The sequence below is a fragment of the Heliangelus exortis genome, chromosome 6 (assembly GCF_036169615.1).
Source record: "Heliangelus exortis chromosome 6, bHelExo1.hap1, whole genome shotgun sequence".
In the NCBI taxonomy this organism is placed as follows: Eukaryota; Metazoa; Chordata; class Aves; order Apodiformes; family Trochilidae; genus Heliangelus; species Heliangelus exortis.
Genome location: NC_092427.1, coordinates 37,791,594 through 37,816,692, shown reverse-complemented (window position 1 = coordinate 37,816,692; position 25,099 = coordinate 37,791,594). Strand labels below are relative to the sequence as shown.

Sequence of the window (25,099 nt, the reverse complement as noted above, 5' to 3'; positions counted from 1 at the left end):
AAAAAAGAGACTGTGGCTGATCTATGACACAGAGTATGAAATATTTTATGGATTTTGTCTTACTTTTTTCCATACCAGTCTTATTCACTCTAAACAAACAAGCAGTAAGAGTAGGATATTGCTAAGAGAAGACACCTCACCACTATTTCAGGTACTAAATTTATTTCAGGTACTAAAATACTAAATTTATTCAGGTACTAAATTAATTTCAGGTACTAATTAAAACCATTTTTTTCCTCACCTACAGACTTACCATGCCGAGGTGTCAGAGTCTTACTGTAAGTCTCTTTAGAAATGGGATCCAGTATCTGTTCTGTTTTTCCAGAATCCAGTGCTTTATTATGATCATCTTCCCCACAGACTGCAGAGTTTTCCAGTATAGAGACTTTCATGGCAGCATTGTGGTTATCAAAAGCTGGGAGCTCCACAGTGGAAAGACCTTGCTGGGAAAAGCTATCTGTGTTTAATGGCATACTCTGACAACGTTTGACAGGTAGGAATTTTGGAAATTCTGATTTTTGAACCAAAGGCTTTAACTTGGTCACAGCAAAGTCTTCCTTGTCATCCGAAACATTCTGTCCCTCATGATTTATATGCCTGGAATTAATTTTTTCTGCTCTGGTCTCGGAAATATCAGAACTGAACCTCTGCTTGTGCTTTGCCTGATTATCAGGAGAATTACTCGTGTGAGGGGGTTTATGTGTCACTGATGAGGAATCTACTTCCTTTAATGTATGAGCATCATCATTAACTTCTTTAGCTTGTGGTGCATTTATAGCTACACCATTCTGAGCAACTACAGCTGTTTGTATTTGCTGAGTTTCATTTACTTTATTTCCACAAACAGCCTCTGCATGCAACGTGGCCTTGTTTTTTAATTCTTCATTTTTACAATGTGAGAACCTTGTAAGATTTTCTTTTGGTATTATGTAAGTTTTCCGGCTTGCCTTTGCCAGGGTGTGCTTTAACCTGCCTGGTGAAAAATGGATACTCTTTTGGTCAACATTCTGAGTCATTTTATCAATGTCATCACTTTCAGCTTCTTCACTTTGCCTGTAACTACTTTTTTGATTGTATTTTCTCTTTGTAATATTCTTCTGGTCTTGTTTTCTCTTGCTGTCTTGAGGCTTTCTTGAAACATATTCCTCATGCTGCCCATTCTTCTCTCTATAGAGTTTTGCTGTGTTCATTTTAGAAGGGTTTTGAAAAGCTCTCCTGTTTATTTTGGGTTTGCTGTGTTTTTCATTTCTAAGCAATACACTAGAAGTTCCATCCTGGAATGGCAAATTTTCAGCACAATAAATTTCTGTTGGGATCTTGTTAATTGATGAGTTTGAGTCTGCTTTCTCTGTTTTGCTTTCCATGTCTTCAAACAGTTCTGAGGAAGTTTCTTCATTTGTTTTGTGGGTTTTTTCACTCATTAAGTTATATTTCTTCTTAGTATCTTTGGCTTTACTTGAACAATTTTGTGTTTTAATATATTTGTTGGTATTTAGCAAACTCTGTTCCCCCACAGAATATCCTATAGGTAGCTGCTTCATCTGACATTGGAATAGTTGAGTTTTTGAGTCACTAGTTTTTGAAATGTCACTACTTTCAGCTGTAGTGTTCCTTTCTTCTGCACACCCATTTGAACTGACTTCAGTCTTGCTTTTAATTTTCTCTTTATCCTTCTTAGAATATTTTACTTTTCTAAAATTTGCCAATATTTTACCAGAATTAGCATTACTCTTTTTATTCCAGTGTAGTTTATCTTTGTCTTTTGCTGTGACTGTGAGTAGCTCACCTGCCTCACTGGCAGTCAGCTCCATATCAGCATCATAAACAGTCTCTTCAGGCTTCATCTGCTCAGTACAAAGCAGCTTCTTAAAATCATTCTTACTTTCATTGCTTAATTTAAGAGAAGGAATAATGTCAGACAAGACATGTGAACTTTCCTGCAAAGTCACATCCTTGGTGTTGCTACTGCTGCTGACACCCTGAGGAGGCAGATTATTCAAGTTACACATTTTATCAAAATCCTTTATATTAGGTCGAGGATTTGACCTAAAATGTGCTGCATGTATCTTTCTTCCAGTCACGTTCCCATAGAATGGAAGGAAACTATCATTATATTGTTTTGTGAGCTCCTCAGACTGTCTTAAAGGCTGTGTACTTGTGGCATGAGTCAGGGCAGCACTGCTGCAAGGTAGTTCTGTGCATAATTGGTTTTCTGCAAAAAAAATAATTCAGCAGCTTGGGGAAATAAAGACTTCAATATAGTTATCAGATTAAGATAAACTACTGAAGGTGGCACCAGAAGCATGGAAAATTAATTAACTAGAACTAATTTAATATTTTATCAAAGTTAGACTTTTAAGATTGAGTATAAATGAAAGTGTATTTTCCAATAACTTAGTTATTACTTGGTTATCCTATCAAAGTGTTAATCTGTTCACACTGATCTTGCTACATTTCAGCTGGGTTATTTCACTGAACTTTATTCCATTTTTTCAGTTTATTACAATTTAGGATTTTTTATACACTTTCTGTATCACACATCAGGTAATTAATTATTAAATACTAATTCTCAGATAGCTCTGAAAAATGACCTGCACTGAAATAAATCATACCTTTTACAAATACATCTTTGTCAGCAGTCATTTCTACCCGGTCTCTTTCAATTAACTTTTGATTATTTGTTCCAGAAGGCAATGATAACACCAACTTGACTTGATCTGGATGCATTTCCTTTGATAAAGCAGTGGTGCACTTGCCAGAATTTGGTATTTCACACCCAGAAGTGCTATCTTGCTCTTTTGCTGTTGCAGTTAAAGGAAGCTTCATTGGCAATTCTACAGAGCTGAAAAGAGGAAATTGCACTGTGAAGATTTTATTATATTTTATGAAGTAACACTCAATTGTTTAAAACATTCCCTTAATAATGCATCAAAGCACAAAACAAGAACTCAAGTATGACATCTGGTTTTATCTTTTATTTTTTATGATAGAGGATTCTCCTCTGTGCCAGTGAGATCCAATGAAGAAAGAAACAAGTTATTCAAACCCTGGTATGGTCTAACACTCTCTCTGTATAAATTCCAACTTGCAAATAGGCCTGAATTAGACAGGAAATTAGGAAAACTGAGAGGAATTAGCTGTAAAAAATAATGCAGAGGCACTTGGAACTTCTGCATTTAATATAATCACCTACCTAGCTGACTGATAGGTACTCTTGCCCTGGTCATCAGTAGGGCTACTTGGGCCAGCTGACAGAGGAAGACAATGCTGAAGATTCTTTAAAAGAAGAGGAGTGGAGAAGTGGAAACAGTTGAATATTGTCTTATGTTCTCAGGATCAGAAATACCCATAGGGAGAAAAACAATGAATGGGCAAAAAATAGAAGTACTGGTGAAAGGTGCGTGGTGCTCAAACACACACAATAATTTTAAAGAAAAATATTTTGTAGCAAAACTTATCAAAATCTGTAAGCTGCTTGCATCCCAAAGCAATGTACAGACATTTTAAATGTAGCTATTATGTAGCTATATATTATGCATATATGGAAGAATAAAGCAACATTAAGCAAGTCTTTAGAACAAATGATTAAAAATTATATTAAAAAAACCAACTAATTTTGCCATGACACGAGAACTAACATGGAGTATGATACTAGACACTTTATAAACAAGATTAAATCCCAAATTTTTAGTGCAAGCAACAGCAAAATCTAACTGGTATCACTAGATGAGGGCTTCATCTCAAGTTTTAAGGAATTGGGGTAAATGTTTTAAAATGCATGCATGACCCCAACATTTCCCCCATTTAGATACTTTGCAAATATTATCCTGGAAATTAGTTCAACGTGGCAGAAGCTTAAAAAGCATCTTACCTCAGGAAGACTGCTTAGCTCTATTGCTGCTAAGAGGTTATCATTCAAAAACAGTTCTACTTCTACAAGTCTTTTATTCTGCATATAAGAGAATAAGTAATTAAAAAAAAAGAAAACATTTTAGTGGTTTCTAACTTATGAAAAGACAAGATATAAAGGTACATCTATATTTTTGGGGGGGTTTCTTATACTCAGATGAGCACAAATTGATTTTTAATACCTTCTGGAAATCTATAAAGGTGAAGCTGACACTAAAATAGCTATGGATAGACATACAAACTGATAGGCAAAATAGCAAGTAAAAAAAAACCAACCAACCAACCAACCAACCAACAAAAACTATGAAAGAAAAATCAAGCTATGCAAACTAATCATACTATATGCTATCAGATTATTTAATTTAACAAATATTAGATATACATTTTAAAGCACCATTTTAAGAAGCAGTATTAAGCTTCCCAAAAAGATAAAAGCTTGGTTTAGCTGCTCTAAGTTTAAATTATTTGATTTACAGCATACCAAACACTTTAGTTTTTGACGAAGCAAGAGATTGTGAAGCTGCAGTTTTTCTACTTCCTTCTGAAGACAAATCTTCTCATTCTTTAGCTTCCGAGAATTTTCTTTCTCCGCACTCAAGGCCATGGCTAAGGCTTTATTATTTTGTTTTAAAGTTACTTTAAACATAGATGAGTTATCTAGAGGAAACAAAATCATTATTTTCCGTAGGCCCTGTCTGAATGAACTATCACTATGTAGCAAGATTTTTATCTGTAGGCTTTGATGGAACAGTAACAAAGTCTAACCCTTTCCAACAGAAAACTGTTTCTGTGGGCTCTCATTCTGATGATTACTCTCTGCCAGCTTCAAGTTTATTTCATGCCTGGATTCAGCAAGTCTGGATTTTTAAAAATAAGGTTATTTCAAGAAGAAAACATTTAAAAACTGATAGTTTCACAGGTATTAATATTAGCCTGTATTTCAAAAACCAGCCAAATATACATTTTGCAAATTAAAAAGTTCAATCATTTTGAGCATATGAGTTTTGACAACAGAAAGAAAAAAAATTTAAATTAGAAATAACACTTGCACTGGTCCAAATGAAAATCTGCTGAACTTAAATTCTTTTTTTTTTTTTTGTCCAGTGACACTGCATCTTACCAAGATATTTTTATCTCAAAGTAGAGACAAGTCTGACCATACTTTTTTGTAAGTTTAAAAAAGGGGAAAGAGTAGCATAAAATCTACTCCAACTACATCTCTCTTCATTGTCTTTCTGCTTCTCTGATCTGTAATCCAAAATTTGCAAGAGGAAACAGGGACTAACAGTAGAATGTTGTTAATTCAAAAATTGTGCTTTGAAATTACTATTCAGCTTAGGGAATTACTTGTATTACTGCAGCATGGGTGTTTCTAAAGGACATTTGTGTTACTCACCTATAGTGATTATTTTTCACTGAAAATTATTATTTTTGACATAAAGCCACAGTACGCTCAAATATATACACAAGCAACAAAATATAAATCTATAAAGATATATACCCAAACAACAAAAATTATTGCTTCACAGATCACAGAAAAGACAAGCAGAAGTCTACATCCATTTACCATGCTGCCTGAATTAAAGAGGCACTGGATTTGTTTCACTACATTTATGGTTTCCCTACATTTTGCAGAAGAGAACCTGAGGTGTTCCATAGTGTTGGTTTTGTCAGAGCAAAAACCAAAAGGCAACCAAGACACATCTATGTTTTAATTTAGAAACAAAGTACCTTCTGGCAAGTGATTAAACCAGATTATTAATATTTGTAGTTTTCCTTTGATTCAGCCAATGAAGAATTTTATATAAATACCATTTTGCAAATGGGAATACTAGGTATTTTGCTATTGCAACTATATTTTACAAGGTCATTGATCTTACTCATTTTGTCTAAAAACCTCAGTTTTTAGACATCCCAAATGGATGAGGACACGGATGTTAGAAATGCACTTGAGTGCACTGTTAAAAAAACTGGCATGCCCTGAAAACACTCAGAGAATTAAATAAATTAACAGTTTACAACCATGTGCTTTAACTTTTAGACTATCCTATAATTCTCAACATATCACATTAATGTTTTTAGCTGGCAACAATTCGGCAAATCACACTAAGTACAATTACTATTCCTTTTGAGGTAGTAAATTCTAACTAAAGTAAATGGCTGCAGTTTTAACAGGACTTACTTATTAATTTGGTTTTGATTTTAGATGCCAAAGAAGCATTCCGTTTTGCTTGTAATGCTCCATCCCTTTTCTTCACAGGCCCTTTACCAGCACCCCAGGTGAAAGCAGCGTAGGATTTACCAGTTTCTTGTTTATCCATCCTCAAAACGAACCTGTACATTGCCAAGAGGAATGACCAAATAATACATGACCTTTCTCACACTTTTAGGTTTAAAAAGTGAATGGGTTTAATGAAACTTAAAAAGTGAAATTTTTATGAAACTTCATTTTACTCTCATAGGGATTTGTTATCTCTGAAGTTGAGAAAATTGCTTTGGTCTTTAGCTCTGTTCAATTAATTCAAAGAGGCGAATGCACTCTTCCTTGAGACTTAAGTGACATTATGACAGAGGGGCAAAATATTTAACTAAGACACATGAAGACTAAAAGGATCACCGATTTTTGTTACCCAGTTCCTCAAGTTACCTATCAAAGTTTACACACAGAAGAGGGAAAAAAAAACCAAGCTTCTACTACTTCACACTATGACCAGCCGACCAGGGCAAACTTTAAACCGAAGTGTTTAAATAAACGTCACTAGAAATGCTACAAATTGAAATAAACGGCTAGAGAGAGAGAGCGTCCCGGGAAGAGGGGAAGCAGAGAGCAGGAGAATGTCGTCCCAGCGAACCCTCACGGCACAGCGCCCGCCGGGACCGCCAACGGCCGCTGGGCGGCAGCCGTTGGGATGGGCGGGAAAACCGCCCCTGAGGGACCCTCCCTCACACTGACACTACCCTCACACCGACACTGCCCTCACACTGACACTGACACTGCCCTCACACTGACACTGCCCTCACACTGACACTGACACTGCCCTCACACTGACACTGCCCTCACACTGACACTGACACTGCCCTCACACGGACACTGCCCTCACACTGACACGGACACTGCCCTCACACGGACACTGCCCTCACACTGACACTGACACTGCCCTCACACTGACACTGACACTGCCCTCACACGGACACTGCCCTCACACTGACACTGACACTGCCCTCACACTGACACTGCCCTCACACTGACACTGCCCTCACACTGACACTGACACTACCCTCACACCGACACTGCCCTCACACTGACACTGACACTGCCCTCACACTGACACTGCCCTCACACTGACACTGACACTGCCCTCACACTGACACTGACACTGCCCTCACACTGACACTGCCCTCTCACTGACACTGCCCTCACACTGACACTGACACTGCCCTCACACTGACACTGCCCTTACACTGACACTGCCCTCACACTGACACTGCCCTCACACTGACACTGACACTGCCCTCACACTGACACTGACACTGCCCTCACACTGACACTGCCCTCACACTGCCACTACCCTCACATTGACACTGCCCTCACACTCACACTGCCCTCACACTGACACTACCCTCACACAACCCTCACATTAACACTGCCACAACCCTCACACTGACGCTGCCACAACCCTCACACTGCCACTGCCACTACCCTCACATTGCCACTGCCCTCACACTGACACTGCCCTCACACAACCCCCACACTGACACTGCCACTACCCTCACATTGACACTGCCCTCACACTGACACCACCCTCACACAACCCTCACACTGACACTACCCTCACACTGACACTACCCTTACGCAGCCCTCACACCATGTTCACCAGGGCATGTCCTGAAGTGCCTCATCTACATGGATTTTAAATACTTCCAGGGATGTCAACTCCACCACCTCCTTGGGCAGTCTGCCCAATGCCTGACGACTCTTCCCCTAAAGAAATTCTTCCTAATATTTAATCTAAACTTCCCCTGGTGCAACCTCAGGCCATGTCCTGAACCATCCATTACCAGAACCAACATCCATCTTTTTTGCTGCTCTGTTGATAAGACAGGAAAGGCAGTCTAACAATTCTGTCACGTCCGTGCAAAATGAACCACACTGTACTCACACAAGCTCTCTCTCACATACAGACAAACCTTTCAGAAATGAGATATGCATAAGTCATTAACCTTTAACCCATGGTTCTACTTCTTCAGTGACATTCTTGGGTGTTTCAAAAAGGTGTGGGATGCATGTAACTTTTCCAGCCTCATGCTGGAACTGCATTTTCCAGCCACATTATAAACGTCAACCATTAATAATGCTAAAATTAAAAAATAAGTATTAATTACTTATTAACTAAGTATAAACACTTAGCATCAATCCCAAAACACTGTGAGGAGGGGCTACAGAAAGGCAGATATTCCACCTGGCTGTCAGAGATTTTTAGGAAGAGCTTGAGGTATTTGGCTTTCAGTTTAAAGAGCTCCTTTAGGTTATAAGGAGGAATGCATGTAATTCCTTCTCAGTGGAAATTTAAATTTCTTTCTGGCTGATCTTCAGCTATTCATAATAGATGAATGACAAGCAGTGAATAGCCAGTCATTAAGACAGTTAGGAAAACAATGATAAATTTAAAAATCAACAGGTTGCACAAAATCAACAAGTATGCACACTGCCTGCATATTAACCAAGTTGTAAGGGCAGGAGACTGATGTCAGAATTTGAGAAAGCCCAATTTTAGTTTGGTTCAGGTAATATTAGGACTAGGAATTGCAAGAAAGTATTACAGTCTAACAAAATGCTTTACCCTAAAATCCATTTTGAGACTAAAAGGCCTTGCTCCTTAGCACCCCCTTCACATACATTCTCTTTAACTGGCTAAGTGTGCACAGTCCTACCATTACCTGAGGGGGACATTAATTCCAGAATTTGATCCAGGAATCAGCAGTTTTATAGTAAACAGTTTTGTGAAAATTTTAAGAGAGTTAATGTTTTCATTTATTTGAAGATTTCCAGAGATATCAAAGCTTGAAATTAAAAAAAAGCATTATGTTCTGCCATGCAGTAATCATAATGAAAAATCTTACCCTTCCATGTGCTAACATTACAATATACTATAAATTAAATCAAAGGACTTGCACAATAATGATCAGTGGCACTATTTCAATATGCATCTTTATGAATTTATTATTTTCACAATCTGCTGCAAACAGCTTTACACAGACTGGCTCAAGCACACCTTACATACCTCTGGTACATTTTCCCTTATAAGGAAACTTGGAAGTGGCTGTAGCTACTGCAAAACTCTGGCCAAATAACCTTACATAACTTTGAAAATAGAAAACCAATCAAATAAAACTTACCTCTTTATCCTGTCCAGAAGCCAGTGTTTTCATCCAGATCCAATTGTAAGTTTTCATTTCCTCCAGTTTTACAACAGTTTCAAGTCCTGAAGGGGCGATCGCCACTTTGTGTCCATTTAATGTTTATGTCACTACTGTGGGCAATAAATTTAAAACAAAATGTGAAGTATTATGTTTCCACCTATGGTTATACTTTCCTTTACACTCTACAGAGGAACTCCCATCTGTAAGAATTTCAGTTAATTTCCAGCTGTTCACAGTGCAGAAGAACTTAAACCACTGCCAAGCTTCACAGCCTGTATATCTTAAATATAAGTTATGAGCAGAATTCTGGGGTTTGGTCATTTGGGATCCTATGACTGGTCTTTAAACTGAATAGAAAGGGGAGGGAATGAGGGAAAGACAAACAGACCTGCAATAAAAGCCCCACGTGGGAAGTGCTGCATTGAATTTGTGTCTTAATAAATACCTGCAAATCCATCTCTGAGAAGAGTCTTTGCTGGGGAATTAATTCTGTGGGGTCCAGTGAAGTGTGAGCTGTGACTACAGCACTTCTGGTGGGTAGATGATGCAGAATAGCTTCTCCCTCTGTGGGTTCTCTGATGTTCAACCAGACTTGAGTTCATTCAATAGTTTTTCCTGAAATTATAGCATTAGGAATACCTTTTCCACTAATCACATCTTTTCTTGCACAAGCTTAATGAAAATTTATTTCATAATGCCTCTTCTTCTCTGTCAAATTTGACTGAAATTAGTAAATTGAAACACAGATTTCCAGAGGAGGAGGGTGTAAGCCTCTCTTCCTTTGGAAATTTGTAAAAACCAAGAGTTTCTGTATTAATTTCCCCAGAACACACAGCTCACAAGGTAGTCTGATCGTGGAGCTTGGTTATGCTGTGTGCTTCTACACCAAGGGCATGCTGAACTAGCCTTGAAGAGTATTTCAGAAGGTAAAATCCAAGCTCCAAAACTTACTTACTGCATTTTTTCTGTGTGTGTGTGTGTGTACATGGATTGACTGAGGCCAAATACATTGTTCAGGGCTGCCAATGCAGAACTATCTGAAGGAACACTGTTCAGACTGGTGAGGCAAAACAAAGGTTAAAGAAGACAAGCATGGAAACCTGCATCTTCTTAAAGGAATGCTTTAGAGTGAGAAAGATTGAAGGTATAACTTAAATTAATTAAAACATTTGACAGCAGCAGCCATATTTAAGTTGCAATTGTTATGTGTAAACTGTTATACCCAGTAAGGGTCAATACACTATATCCTTAGAAATCAGACACCATTTTTCCACAGAAATATTATACTTATTTTCTATTATTATTATATTTCTATACTGTACTTATTTTCACTTATTTGATAGATGTCAAAAATTCTCAGTCCATAAATTCTCAGTCTGCACTGCATTCAGTGGCATGTTGCAGCTTGTGCAATTATTTAGTTATTAGATATTAAGAGCTGAAGACCTGGATTCTAGGCACATCCTCAGCCAAAGCCCTTCAGAGAGCGTGAGAGACACGGGGCCACCATTTCTCCTCTTTGCTACAACTGTAGCCCGATTAATTGCCGTGGAAAATCAAACACGTGAACTTCAACCACCGCTCCAACGCGAACCAGCATTACATTCGGAAGAAACTCGTTGTTAAGTAGCGAGCGAGCACTGGGAAGTTCAGAGAGGTACAAAGGAAATCTCCCGCGGTGCCTCTCCCGGCTCTTCCCGCCGCCATTTTGTGGAGCCCCCTCACCCTGCTCCGGCCCGGCCCTGCCGCGGGAGGCGGCGGCACAGGTAACGCGGGATGGCGGCCCGCCCTCAGCACCCCCGGGACACCCTCAGCACCCCCGGACTCCCCGTAGACCCAGGCGGGGAGCCGAACCGAACGGAACCGAGCTGCTTTCCCCGTCTGGCTGCCGAAGGGGGTGGAGGGGTGTGGGTTCCCGCCTGCTGTACTCCCAGGGAAAGGAGGGAGCGGCTGGGCCTGCTAGGACGGTGTGTGTGGGGGTGTATGGAGTTTCAAGCACAGGAGTGGTTATTAGCAGTGTGGCGTTAGTTAAAGCAGCTCAAGTGAAAGATTGCGTTTTAAAGAAGCCAAGTTGTTGTCAGTACGGAATTGCTGCGTTTGCAATGCACTGAACTGTACTCATGGTTTCCCAGAATGTCCTCACAGAGCTCTTCTGGCACACACCGACCCTCCTGCTCACCGACTTGTCTTAAAAGTGTAACCTCTGTATTCCCTAGCAAAGTAAAATGACACTTTTTTTTACAGTAAAGGTGTAGAATATTTGGCGATTTACACTAATATGTCTCCAGAACTTTTCAAAGTTGATTTGCAGCTGTGTAACAAACACGCAAGAGCTGAGCCAGCGCTCAGGCCTCACATACAGTATGTTCAGTCTTAACATTCTGTTTGCTTTTGCTTTGATCTGTTACAGGTTCCAATATCCCTAAGTAACGTTATCACTCCTAAATGCAATGGAAGAGGGCAGGAGTGAAGATACCCCGTGTTCCGGGGTTCTATGACTGAATGTGGGAGGGTGTTTATACACAGCCAGGTGCCAGTGTTTGTGCCGCTTCAAGGACTCCATGCTGGCTTCCATGTTCAGTGGTTGCTTTCCTCTGAAAATGGATTAATCAGGTAAATATCTTCAAGCTGCAAATAAAACATTCTGGTCAGGGAGCTCTGTGGCAAATATCTTCTGTATATATATTCATGCATATTCTAGTATATCATCTCTTTTCCCAGTCTGCTGAGCATCAGTGGGCTTCTTTAATTCCAGGACTTAAAACAATTATGCATGCATGACTTAATGAGAAGAAATTAATTTGAATTCCACGAGATTACCCATGTTTGCAAACAGACGTTTGTACAGTGCCCTGACCTGATCCAAACTGTGATTTTAGAATGTATTTTTTCAGTAGGAATATGGAAATATATAGAATTGAAGTTTGCAGAGTATTTGTCATTTAACTTGGATCCTGTTTATGATCCTTGTATTCTCCAGAGGCATCTCACTCTCTCTGCTTATGGCATAAGGAGATTTGGGTCTAATCAGAATACTTCATTACACAGTAAAGATTGCATTTTTCACCACTGTGGCTTGATATGAAGCTTGAACAAAACTATTCATGGATCAAATTTCACACTCGCTTGTGATTTGGAAATGCTGCCAAAGTATGTCCAGTTTAAAGATATGATGGATGGAGAATAATAATTCCTTGTTGTACAATATTGAGTGTTTAAAATATCTGAAATATTTAACATTTTAGGGCAGTGCTTCGCTACTATCTTTCAGTTGTAATGAGGAGCCTATTGTACTTGGGTCAGTTTCCCTACTGGTCCTTGAGCCCAGCAGGCAAAGGAGGAAAAAGAAACAAACAAACAAAATACTTTAAAACTTGAGCAATATTCAGGGAAAGTTAGACTAAGTGAGTACTGGAGTAAAAACTGCTTCTACTATTCTAAAATAGCCTAAGGCCAGAACTGAAAAAAATCTCTGCAATAGTGAGAAAAGGTGTACCTGCTGTTAGAATTAGAAATGCATTTAGAGGTGTATGTTTAGCACTTCAAGTGGAGTGAAGCTGAGGTTGTATGTTGGCATGGTCCTGTGCAGATCTGTGATTTCCCTAGAATTCTAAAGAAGTGTCTACTCCACTAAGAATTTTATCTTCAAATAACAAACATTCCAGGGAAACAAAACAGTAGTTTTGTAAAGAATTAAGTATCCTTACTCCTCTTATATTAAGTATACTTACTCCTCTGTTTTAAGCAAAACCAGTGCAGAAGTTTTTATATAAGGACTTTGATGATGTGGTAGAGTGGGACAAGATTGGACAAGTCTGTCTTTGCTTGCTGGAGGCAGTAATGTAAATAACTTTACTGATCATTTCAGGAGCATGTCTAATTGATCAGGATGGAAGCCTCTTTAAGTACCTTTTGGATTATCTTCACGGAGAAGTTCAGATTCCTGAGGATGGACAAATCAGAGCTGCACTGCAGGAGGAAGCAGATTATTTTGGCATCCCTTATGCCTACAGTCTGTCTGACCATTTGGCCAACGAAATGGAGACATATTCTTTAAAGCCAAATATAGAGCTTAAAAAGGTGTTGGCATTTCTTACCTTTTTAAAGATGTACACTGTAATCCATACCATTCATTAGCATCAGATACTAAAAGCACAGTACATATCAGTCAGCACTTTTTCATCACCATAGTAAATCACCACCAAACTCAGTATTAGGCTAAGAAATCCTGGATTTGATAATGCAGTTGGAGCAGCTAAGGGCATCAGCTTTTCCCAACATTACAATAATACAGAAACAGTTTAAACTTGAGTCTGTTTTACGTGCAGGTTGGCTGTTAAACTTGCACAGTAGGATTGGCATTGTTTAGTTCCCTACTTGGCTTCAAATTTTACTTGAGACTTGATTTGATCCCTTCAAGATGTTTGGAGGGGTTTATTTTCAGTTTTACAAATTCATCCTAAAACTTGAAAGATATCTTGTACTTTGCCATTGTTTTAGATCAAGAAAGGAGGAAAGAAAATTAATATATTACTTAAAATCCTAAAGCTTGTATCTTTTAGAGTCCGGTAACATAAAACCTAATTCTAGTTAATTTCTAATAAAATTAACTCATATTACCCAGGTATGACTGAGTTAGTCATAACAGGCAGCTGTGTTCTCTTAGTAAGCTATTGTCCCATATATTTTTACATTATGCCTTATTCATTTCCTTTTGAAAAGCATAAATCACTTCCAGGCCTTTCAGTTTCTCTTCCTATGAGGGATCTGCCATGCCTTCAAGTGTTTCTGTTGCCTCCCTCTGACTTCCTCCTAGTTACACAATATTGTCTGCTAACACCAGATAAGAAATTCTGCACACATTTACTTGAAAGACCCCACCACTACAGTTAAGAAAATACAAATATGAAAGTTTATCCTACTGAAAATATTGGATTCTTACTGTTCTATTGGATTTTGCACTGTTTTATGTTTTTTCAAGGTTTTGTTAGATTTCTGCAATTCTTATGATTTAGTTTGTACCAAGCCCACAGTCTGGGTCCTGCACTACCTCAACACTTCTGTGAAAGCAAAATTAGTGGTGTGTATGCCACAAGAGCTGATGGGACTGATGCAATTAGTAAGGAGCTAGGAACAAAAATTCATGGTAAAAGCATTTACAAAAGGTAAGATCAAGCAGTATGAAGTGCTAAAATCAAGCACTGAATACTATTATATGTAATGTAATACAGCATTATTGTATTGTAAAATTGTGGAATGAACACTCCCCTGTAATAATAATGCCTAGATATTGTTTTATGTAGTGTTACATAGCATTGTGGTATTATAAATCTCTGGAAGGAATGAGGTTCCTTCCAGCTTTGAAAAGAGGTGGCTTATACAACAATGCTCATATTAAACAAACCAAAAAAAGGTAAAACCTAAGCATGGAATTACAGAGTGTACAAAAGGTGGCTAGCATGCAGTCACTGTAAGTCTTAGTAAAATATTATTAAAAGATCTCAACCATTTAAAATTATTTTCCAATTTAGGATGATGTTTAACACTAAAAGTTCCAGGAACACTCACGAAGTTGGTTGTGATTCATGCAGTTGTATTTTGCAGTCTTTTAAGACAGCTGAAAGAAATATTTCACACGAAGAAGAAGTGAAGATGAAAGGAAATAATTCTTTAAAGAACATGCTCATCTCTAGCACAACACCAATGTATTTTCCTGGAAGTAATTTTAAGTTATTGGTAGACCTGATCTTCTAAGTGCCTGGAAGCCACTTGTCTTTCTTCAGGTCCCACAGTACAATATCAGAAGTGTACTTCACTGTTTACTTTTTGAAACATGATTAAGATCTTAATTATAAGGATGTTTATTTTCCTAAATTTAGGTTGGGAACATTAACATTTATCCCAAGATAAATGGGACACATTACTTGGACACATAGTATTATCAGGTACCTGTCCTTGTATTGTGATTTCCCTGTGAATAAATGACAGAGATGCTGAAGAACAGATTTTACACCATTAGTTCTACACTTATTCTTTTATAAACATGTATTCTTTCATGAACATCACTTTTTAGCAACAGGTGTTCATGGGCATGCAGATCATGGGAGAAGGGCTATTTAGAACCTCTTATGCAAATGAAACTGAAATTTAAGTAACATTTTCATTTCTACTTGACAAACCATTTACTATGAAAGTCCCTATAGGTAGGATTTGGTAAAAAGAATGATTAATTTCATCAGTGTTACCTTTTTTAGGACTCGACAAGATTTACCACATAATTATTACCTTTAACAATATTTCTAGAGAAGCTGGAAATAACATCCAGTACATCTGGAGCTATTACTCAGTAGCTGAGTTGAAAAAGATGCTGGATACTTTAGATACCTGGGAAGGGAGAGGTAGAGTATATATTTTTTAATTTATTTATTTCAGTAGTACTACTTTTGTACAGAAAAGATAAATATTTGCCAGTTAACTATATTAAATATATATACTATAATATAGTATACTAATATATAACTAATCTTTTCACTCATTCTGTAAGGAACATGTAAAATATGCCATAGTAGAGGCTGTTTGGGAAAAAAAAAAGTGTTCTTAGGAGATGCTCAACAAGGTGACATGAGGTGACAGGCACTGGGTAATGAGAGCCTGCCAGCACTGGGCACTCTGGTGGAAGCCCTACAAGCAAGTAAGCCATGCTCATGCCAGCATGATTTCCCAGGTGAAATTCTACATTTAATAGGTGTGGGGACACATAAATACTGACTGTGGCTTTGAAATCCAGGTGTCAGCTACTGGAGAATGTCTCAGGAGCTGATTGAATGCTGGACACTGGAAGAACCCCCTTTGAAAGGCAGTTTGCATCACGTGCCTTCTGTCCACAAAAGGTATGCTGCTTTGCAAAGGTGGCTTCAAAGAAAGCAGAAATGCAGCACAATTAAAAAAATTATATAAAAAAAAAAAAAAAAATTCTGGTTCTTTGAGTGGCTATGAATGTTGTGTTTTCTTGTTTTTCTCTTTACAGTTCTGTAAAATGTCTTTAACCAGAGAGCTTAATTGCAGAACTGAACTTGCAAATAACCTGATTTGAGGCTGCCAAGTCTTTTCTGTTCTGTTCTACTTCAGCCTTTACAGCATCACTTTAGAAGGGGAAGGAGTAAATTCCAAAAGTACAGAGTGGTATTAGTCAAATACCACAGACAATTAAAAAAGAAATTTAACTGAAAACTTGGAAAGGTTAACTGATTTTCACATATGTGAAAGGCCTTCCTTCTACAAAAGGAATTCCTGTAAATTTGACCTCAACAGCTTAACTTCCAACTACATTGTTGCAGGTGGCCCAGATCAGCCATGTAGCTGCCCCTCAGCTTGCTTTCTCCTGGATTTTCACTCAGCTATTTGTGCACCATCTCTCTTTACCAATTTTAAGGTGTAAATAACTTACCCAGGTAGAAGAGATTGCTGGCACTATTAATCAAAAGCAAGCTTGACTGCAGTGGTGAGCAGCTGAGAGCCAGAAATGAAACTGTAACAAGGAAACGTGAGAAGAGCCTCAGATCTGTGGATGGCTGTTGCACACTGCTTTGTAATGATGTTATGAAAACCAGTTTATGTACATACTTTGTTTCCTTCATTGAAGTTCTTTGTTTTACAGACGATTAATTGACTTTGCTGAAGAGGAGCACTATTTGCCATGTAAAGTGTGTCCCAAGCCAATTCGGTTCTCAGGCCCCTCAACAAGTACCCAAATCAAAGTCAGAAATTCGTCTTCTTTACGGGTAGCTGCTCGCAGTGCCTCACCTCCTGCAGCAACTGTGAAACAGCCCAGTGGTGGGAGTCTGACACTGCAGGGAGCAGCTCCTGAAGCTGTCCCCGCAAGAAGCCACCATCCCCAGGTGCCCAGTGCTGACCCTGGGGCACCCCAGAGGGCACTGCCCAGGACACCCGCGTGGTGAAGCTGAAGAGAACTCCGCTTTTTGTGACACCTCCTCCCACCTGCACTGAAACCAATCGAAAGGACAGTGCTGCTGCTGGCATCCCTGCTGCTTCTGCAGCACTAAGCAGGAAAGAACCGGCTCCGTTAGCAGGAAGTTTTAAGCTGAAGAACAAAAAAGTGGATGGATGATGCTCGACTCGGCCATCTGAGGGATGGGAGTGCTTTGCATCGTCTGGTCAGAGATCATCATCTCCTGTGCTCATTTACTCAAAGATCTGGTAGGAAACTATGATTAAAAAGTTCATGAAAAGCATAGGGAGAAGCTGCAGTGAGGTATGTTTTCTGCTTTATTTCTAAATATTGTTTAGATGTTGAGAAGGAAGCAAAAAAAAGCACCCCCTCAAGCACAGAGCATGCTAGTCTAGCATTTGTATTTCTGTCAGACTGTGCTAGTATAACTGACATTTTTAAAGGGAGCACAGCATAAAACACCCTTTTATCGATTTAACTACAGTTAAATGGAGTTAATGACCTTTATTTGTATATTTAAATCGGGGAAAAGTAGCAAACAATAATATGTTGCTTTTATTAGATACAAGTTTGCCACAAGTGTACAATGTTCTTGAAATTCCTGAGGTGATCAGAATTACAGAAGGGCTCTGTATATGTTTTATTTTCTAGATTATTCAGAAGTGATCACATTTTTAGGCTTTTCTCCTTAATTTGAAACATTTGCACAAGCAAAAAACCCCAGTTCTCATGTAGTAACATTGTTAAGGAGACACTTTGCCATGAGCAGCAGTCACTGCAAAGGTCTACAGCACTGTAACTTCCTGCTATAGGTGTGTATATTAAAGACCAGCTTACCTTCTGAATCCTTAAGCTAGTGGTTTTTCTTAAAAAAAGAAACTTGAAACAATCCTAAGGCTCCTCCTATCTCAATGAAAAGTATTTCACTGAAGACAAGGCAACAAATTATGTAAAAATAATATGTAGTCACCTATTCTTTGAGCATGCAAAGAATCACTGACACTAAGCCTGTGGAATTTGGTTTTCATGATAATGACAGGAAAGCAGTTATTAATGCTGAACTTCTGTGTGCCTTCTACTTCACTAGTTACTGAATAGCTGAGCACTTTACCATGCACCTGTAAATCTTTTTACAATGCTTCCTAAAGTAGATTGCCTTCCTCTTCAACTTTTGATGAATTTACAAGGATTCTATAAACACAGAAACATTTAGGCTAGAAAAGACCCTTATGGTCATGGCCCTGCAATAAATCTCACAAAGATCATGGAACCTTACACCACACTAAAGCTCAAAAAAAATCATGGAATTTTGCATGTGTGCAAGAAAAAAAGCTTTGATAATAATCCTACAGGGCCTTCTGAGTTTGCAGTAGCTCAGTGTTTTAATTACTTTGGCAGTGCAGTATTTTTTGAGCAACATTCATGTCCTTTGCATTACAGTGACTTCAGTGAGTCTTCTCTTTGTCCTAGACATACTGGCTAGTGGTTAAAAGAAAAAAAAACCCACAAAGAACTCCCTAAATATCAATAATAAAAAAAAAGCTGCAAGATCAGTGTTTCCTTTCCAGAACTGTCAGTTTCTCTTTCAGGAGTGACCTCTTTTTCAAACGTGTTAAGTGATGATTTTTCTTAACCTTTTTTTTTACAAACATGCCCAAATCATTTAAGTTTTCCAAATAGCTCAGTCCAGCTCCCTTCCCTATTTAGTTTTCCAGCTTGGCATTTGGTCTTTATTTTGCTACTTCTTCCCTTACTCTGAGGTTAATCTTACACAGAAGATACACAGACCCAACCTACTTTAAAATAACAACCCTTTAAGGGGTGCTTCCACTTTCCAGAGTGCACAAAGTGCAGTGTGAATCCTGTGTTAGTGTCTGAGTGAGCCCAAACAGCTGTATTTGCTTTGCAAAGTGGGAGTGCTGTTAAAAAAAGCAGAGGGCTGGCCTACAGGGCAAGCCTGCCCTGCCCTCAGTACCCTCCCTGGCCCCTGTACAAATCCCCCAAGTGAAAAGGAGCATTACTCTGTAATTAGAGGACAAAAAAAAAAAAAAAAGTGTTCAACTGAAGATGCATGAGCATCCAATGATGATGAAGAGCATTCAATTTATTTTACTTTTGGCAATATTTGTAAAACTCTAGAAATCATCAGATAAAATTCCAAGCACCCAGAGATACAGGAACTGTACAGCTCTGTACTACCAGACCACACCTGGTGTCTCAAGACTGCAGAGTGCCCAGAACCAGCCCACTCCCCAGCCCAACCAAATCCACCCCCACATTCCTCATCAAAGAAAATGTGTTTGCATCCCAGCCTGGGGAGAAATGCTGTCTTTCACCTGGTGGTCCTGGGCCTGTCAGGTACTGGGCCTCCAGCACATCAAAGGGACCCTGGTACTGAAGGGCACAAGGTGGTTCTTTTGGGCTGAGTTATCACTTAGCACTACAGAGTCTTATCTGTGTGCAGAAGCCTGCTTGTGAGGAGGCAGACTTAGGGAATAAAATAATTTGCAATAATCCTCTCAAGAGAAGAAGCTCTCAGGAAGCAGTAAAAGTCATTAGAGATTACTGAGGTTCTCTTTTTTGGTTTTTTTTTTTTTTTTTTTTTTCAGCAGGACTTACTAGAAGAGATGTAAGTTAGTTTAACAAATTATTTCAGGACATTATACTAAGATTTCTATCTAATATCTGCATGGAAATGGCAAATACCCATCTCAGAGAGAGGTTGCAAGTCAAACTATATGGCAGCAGACAAATTCTGAAAAGCTACCCAGCTGACAGGTGTGTACAACACACAGATTCTGCAATTTCAGTTCCATCTACTCAAAACATTCAGCTTAAAAGCCTGACAGGTAATTAACCAGGCCAGAAGCATTGATTACAATGCTAAGGAAGCTGGTGTTTACCTCTGGGTGTTTATTTTTCTTTCAGCACTCTTCCAGATGAAGATGAGTTTATGTGCCTGAGAGGCAAACAATTGGTTTCACCAATATTCACATGTGGAACACTGTGTCATATAAAGAGAAACAAAAATAATCAAAATCACCCATGAGAAATGCAGTATTGCTTCTGGATGATTTTTCAAGGGCCACGCAGGGAAAGTAAACCAGTACTAAGGAAGTGTGCTGTCAGCTGACAGAAATTAGGCAGGGGAAATGTGTAAAAAGCAAAAGCAAACAAGAACCTAGGAGTAACCTTTTGAAGATACTTGAGTGTCTTGCTCTTAGTGACCTTAAGAGAAAAATAAACCTTTTTACACCTTTTGGATCCTGACCCTTAGGGACCTTCCTCACTTGAGGCTGGCTCTGGATGCCAACACCTTACAATGTCAAATAGTAATTTATATTTAAAGACCAACCAGGCTGGAGGCAGCTCTCTTGGGAAGGTTCTGTTCCACACACTTGTGGCACTGGAATGCAGCTAAAAGCAAAAGCCTGGTCCAGTCCAAGCTCAGCTGAACACCTCCCACTGATACCAGCTCAATAAAGCAAACACCATTTGAGTGAGATCCCAGAGGGCAGGCACTGCAAAGCAGCAAACACCAGAGTATTTTAGAAAGAAGATTTTAATTTTTTTTTTTTTTTTTTGAAGAAACAGGTTTCCCCGAAATACAGCATCAGAACATTAAGACTAAGTAAGATTTTTACTTTCATAGAAAACTCGGAAGGATGCAGTATCTGCTCAAATATGAACCTCCACATTCTGCTGCATGTTGCTGCAACAAATTTATCAGTCGTAGCTCTTGTTATGGACAGATGGTTCCTACAGCAAAAATATAGAAAAATAATTTGGATTCAAGTTTAGAACACCTGTAACTTTTTGTATGCAAAAAAATAAATCCAACTAGTCATAGAAAAATGGCTGATACGGATGGAGAATAGGCTGTGCATCTGAATAGCCATGACTATATACATTCCAAACTTAAGAAATGATCATTTTTCCTCAGCCTCATAAAAATAGTTTGTCAATGAAAAATACCAATATGTGATACATTTAATACAATTTATACTTGAGTTTAAAGATCTCAGATTATGGAATAATAAGCTAAAATAAAATGTACTATTTCTTCAAATGTTCTTGTATATAACAATACTCTGTGTATACAGTGTGCATGCATGTACGTGTACACACGCACGGAAAGGAAGAGGTGTCTAGAGATTTGCAGAAAAATTCTACAGGATTATCTGATTTCATTGCAGACCCCAGTATCCAGGCTTCCTGGGACCCCTCTAAGACAGGCTGCTCTAAAAACAATAACTCCGACCGGTACAACCACGTATCTACAACAGGTCTTTTGCTACAATAAATGTCATTAATGATTTTTTTTCCCAATCTAAGATTTCATTTTTTCTAAGAAGTCAATGCTGCTTTGGTAAGATTCTGTACTGTCACGACAAAGTGACCGTGAACGTATTGGGCAAAGCCTGGAAAGTATGAATTAATTTTGATAATTAGTAAGTCATAAGGATACCAACAGGCTTTGAGCAGCAACAGATTTAAAACGAGTACGTTCTGACTGATTTTCTTCACCAACAAGCATCTCGAGCAAGAGACTAAAATGAAGAGATTCAACTTCTTCGCCCGCCTGCTGCCACCCTGACATTTCAAGCCACCAAAGTCACAGCTGGCACGGAGAGGACGGTGGCATCAGCAGAGACCTCCATCCTGGCAGGGCACAGGTGGCACTGGGAGCCCCTGCCCACGCTGCCCTGGAAGGGCCTGTGCCGGGCCGGCTCCGCTGCGGGCTGCTTGCGGCGCGGCTTTTCCGAAGGGGTCGCCGTCTCTGGGGTCCTGGGGGCTGTGGCCTGCTCTTGGTTTTTCACAGCTCCTTTATTTTTGGATCGGAAGTTGTTATGCTGCTGTCTTCTGTGCTCAGACCTGGAACCACTCTTGGTACTACTTTGATCTGCCTCGTTATTGGCACCTTGGGACTTAAGAGATCCACTGAGCCGGGCGTTTTGGTGCTGGGGGTTGAATCTCCGTCTCTGGCTAGAAGGCCCGTTCTTCCCAGAAAGAAATTGGATAACTGTTAGGTTAGCTGAATCCTCCCGACAGGACAAGAAATACAGCAGTCAGAATCAACACAAATTGCAGAATCAAGTTATCAGTTAAGCAGAAGAGGGAAAACACTACGCAAGAGTTTTGATTGCTGCCAGAGCTGTCCGTTTATAGCACTGAAAAACTGAGCCCTGAGTAATGAGCTACATTCTGAGGAGCCTGGAAACAGAGCTGCAGGTTCCTCACTGATGCCAAATTAAAATCTGCCACGATTCAAGAGAATATTGAAAAGGGGATGAAATGCTAGACATTTAAACAGCAGCAGTTATGAAGCACTGAAGAACTTGATACTGACTGATTTTTTTCTCCAAAGTCACAAAAATACCCTTCTTAGTAAACTGTAGTGTACATACTACAGTAAGACTGTAGGAAGAACAGAAACTGACATGTAATTTTAAGTCAAGTTAAAGAATCCACATGGTGGGAGAGGTGTCCATTGTGATATCTTGCTCAGAGGAAGCTTTGATCCTTAGTGGGAAGTGGCTGAATTGCTTTATTTGCATGCCAGGGCAGAAGATTCCACACAGGCACTGACATTATGTACTGCTCCTACATTTGCTTCAGGCACTTACCTGAGCCTCATATCCCTAACTGGGACAAAATTCAGACCAACTTCTGTGGCAGCTTTACTGAATCACATCAGTACAAGGTCATTCTAAGGTGCTCCTCTAACAAAATACCCAGCAATGTGGCACAGTGCTACCAGCTGCATGATACAGCTTCTGATTAATGTGCTTTTGAACCTGCCAGGATTCCACTTCCAACTATCTATGTTTTAACAGCACATCAACTGATTGTTTGTCAAGGACTGGGAATAAATGGTTTTCCATGGTAGCAAGTAGGACAATTAGAATTATGGAGGTTTTTTTCTTTTTCAGTCTATTAACTGCCACTAGTCACTTCTCAACATTTCTGCTTTTTTCCACCTTGTATGTTCACACTGCCTTGAAAATTAAGCTGGAAAATAGATATTTGCATATTTTCAAAAATTCTTAATTAGATACTGCAAGCCAGTATTTGATTTTGTATCAGAAACTTTCAATGCTGCACATCTTTCTGAAATTTTAGAAAGAATTTAGTGTGGTTCATAACTGTTTTCTTACCTGCTTATTGGTTGGGATTCCTTGGGAAGAAGCTTCTGTAGAACTGGCAGCAAGGTGACTCTGTGCTTTAGTGCTGGCTGGTTTATTATCAGAGTTCCTGGCGTGGCTGGAGGCCTTCCTGGTGTGGGGGTGCTGCTTCCCAGGTGCTGCATGGGAGGCCATTGAAGACAGCACTGAACTACAGGGTGTCCTTGAGGAATAGTTGTTCTTTGGGTGAGAAACTGTAAAACAAAAGAAACCCAAAAAACTTATTCTGTGTTATTGGTGAAATTATCACATTTAAACATAAGGCTGTATTCTTACTCCACTCTCAGTTAATTATGGTAGCAAGAAGTGAGTGTTATGCAGGTACCTCTCTCAATTGCTTGAGGTCAAAGCTGTGCCTGCAGACATCACAGACTAAATCTGATGCCAAGTTTTGGTTTGGTCACGAGCAGCTGAAGAGGCTGGTGCTGGTTGTCTTTGATATGTACAAGCTGCCACACAGGTAACAGCCCTGAAAGCTTCCTCAGTACATCTAAATATTTTTCAGAAGGAAGATGCCTAGTGCTTGGTGCTCACTCCTCTCTAAGGAGTTCTTCTGCTCCCTGGGTGTCTGTAGAAACAAACTGGATGCAGTGCCCTCACCCACTTGATGGAGCTCATGGCAGGCAGCACCATCAGGAACCAAGACTGCTCCTCTCAGTATATTCCTGCTCCCCACTTCCCAGGGTTTTGAGACCACCTGATTTCTTAACCACTTTCAAGTCTGGATGTGCAGTGCACCAAACAAAGCCCTGATTCTTTCCTCTTTGCATTTCCACAAGCTCTTCAGGCTGCTTGCTTCTGTGCAAAGCAGGCCCAAAGATGACTCTGAGGCTACTGAAGTTCTTGATCTTAATTTGCTGTTCTGGTTTTTCTGATTACAGAATTTTCCTGTCTGCTTCTGGTACAGACAACTAAGCAGAGACTCACTTCAGGAAGAGACACCTGTTCTTTTAGCTAAGAGGTACTTACATTTTTCTACTTTTAGTATAGAGGAAGAAGATGTGGAACAATTTTAGCAACTGAGCATCATCTGTTACTTTTTCTGAGGCTCTTGTTCACTTCTGCCAACAACAGCTATTTCCCACTAGGTGTCCTCTTCAGAAAAATGAGGCAAATGAACTGATTTTTCTGTCCTAAGTTCAGTGAGGCTGCCTGTGACTGCATTCTGCTGCTCTCTCTTGTCAATAACAGACTCTTCCCATGGAAGCCCATATAAAATCCAGCTGCTTGTTATAAAAATGCAATTTTAACAAAAGAGAATGTCCAGGGAAGGGGTATAGCCCACCACTGGGCATTCTGGAGTCACTGGACATTGGTCAGTTCAATTATTTTTGTTTCTTCCTCTCTTTTATTAGGTGTTTATGCTGCCTACCTCCTTCTCCTGCTGGAATGTGCCTTCCTTTGCACAAGCTCTGTGGGTTTGGTTGTTGCTTTTGTTAAAGCCCTCAGCAGTGGCTGCTCTTAGCTACAGGCCTGGTATAGTCTCTGTGTGTGGGGTATTTGCAGCTCCTAGCAGGGTATGGGCCTGATGCTGAGATGCTCCAAACAGAACCACTTTTGGACCAAAGAACTCCTATTAAAGAGGTGCTATCATCTAAGGTCACTGAGGGCAGGT

The 25,099-nt window shown here is 39.4% G+C and overlaps 3 protein-coding genes across 6 annotated transcripts in view; 1 reads left to right on the top strand and 2 right to left on the bottom strand.

The window, feature by feature from the left end:
- The window catches only part of SGO2 (shugoshin 2), a 14,050-nt gene extending 3,916 nt beyond the window's left edge, over window positions 1-10,134 (bottom strand). Inside the window, exons 1-8 of one of the 3 annotated variants that reach the window (XM_071747911.1) lie at window positions 9,776-10,134; window positions 9,307-9,440; window positions 6,092-6,243; window positions 4,391-4,566; window positions 3,872-3,949; window positions 3,194-3,276; window positions 2,613-2,842; window positions 254-2,212 (exon numbers count right to left, since the gene is read on the bottom strand). In XM_071747911.1, coding sequence (XP_071604012.1) covers window positions 254-2,212; window positions 2,613-2,842; window positions 3,194-3,276; window positions 3,872-3,949; window positions 4,391-4,566; window positions 6,092-6,230 — 2,665 coding nt within the window. In that variant the 5' untranslated portion in view covers window positions 6,231-6,243; window positions 9,307-9,440; window positions 9,776-10,134. Of the gene's footprint in view, window positions 1-253; window positions 2,213-2,612; window positions 2,843-3,193; window positions 3,277-3,871; window positions 3,950-4,390; window positions 4,567-6,091; window positions 6,829-9,306; window positions 9,441-9,775 lie in introns of those variants that run through there. The other 2 variants (XM_071747910.1, XM_071747909.1) reach the window with 2 other exon arrangements.
- A 1,608-nt stretch (window positions 10,135-11,742) lies between these two features.
- KCTD18 (potassium channel tetramerization domain containing 18) lies at window positions 11,743-21,243 on the top strand. The gene is given in 8 exon segments (XM_071747907.1): window positions 11,743-11,943; window positions 13,199-13,410; window positions 14,312-14,387; window positions 14,390-14,495; window positions 15,634-15,728; window positions 16,118-16,220; window positions 16,988-17,271; window positions 17,274-21,243. Coding segments are annotated over 8 exon segments (1,224 nt in total). The 5' UTR covers window positions 11,743-11,780; the 3' UTR covers window positions 17,459-21,243.
- SPATS2L (spermatogenesis associated serine rich 2 like) overlaps window positions 20,844-25,099 on the bottom strand; it is a 64,481-nt gene continuing 60,225 nt past the window's right edge. For both annotated transcript variants that reach the window (XM_071747905.1, XM_071747906.1), the window contains exons 12-13: window positions 23,458-23,678; window positions 20,844-22,299 (exon numbers count right to left, since the gene is read on the bottom strand). In XM_071747905.1, the coding sequence (XP_071604006.1) occupies window positions 21,901-22,299; window positions 23,458-23,678 (620 nt within the window). In that variant the 3' untranslated portion in view covers window positions 20,844-21,900. The remainder of the gene's footprint in view (window positions 22,300-23,457; window positions 23,679-25,099) is intronic.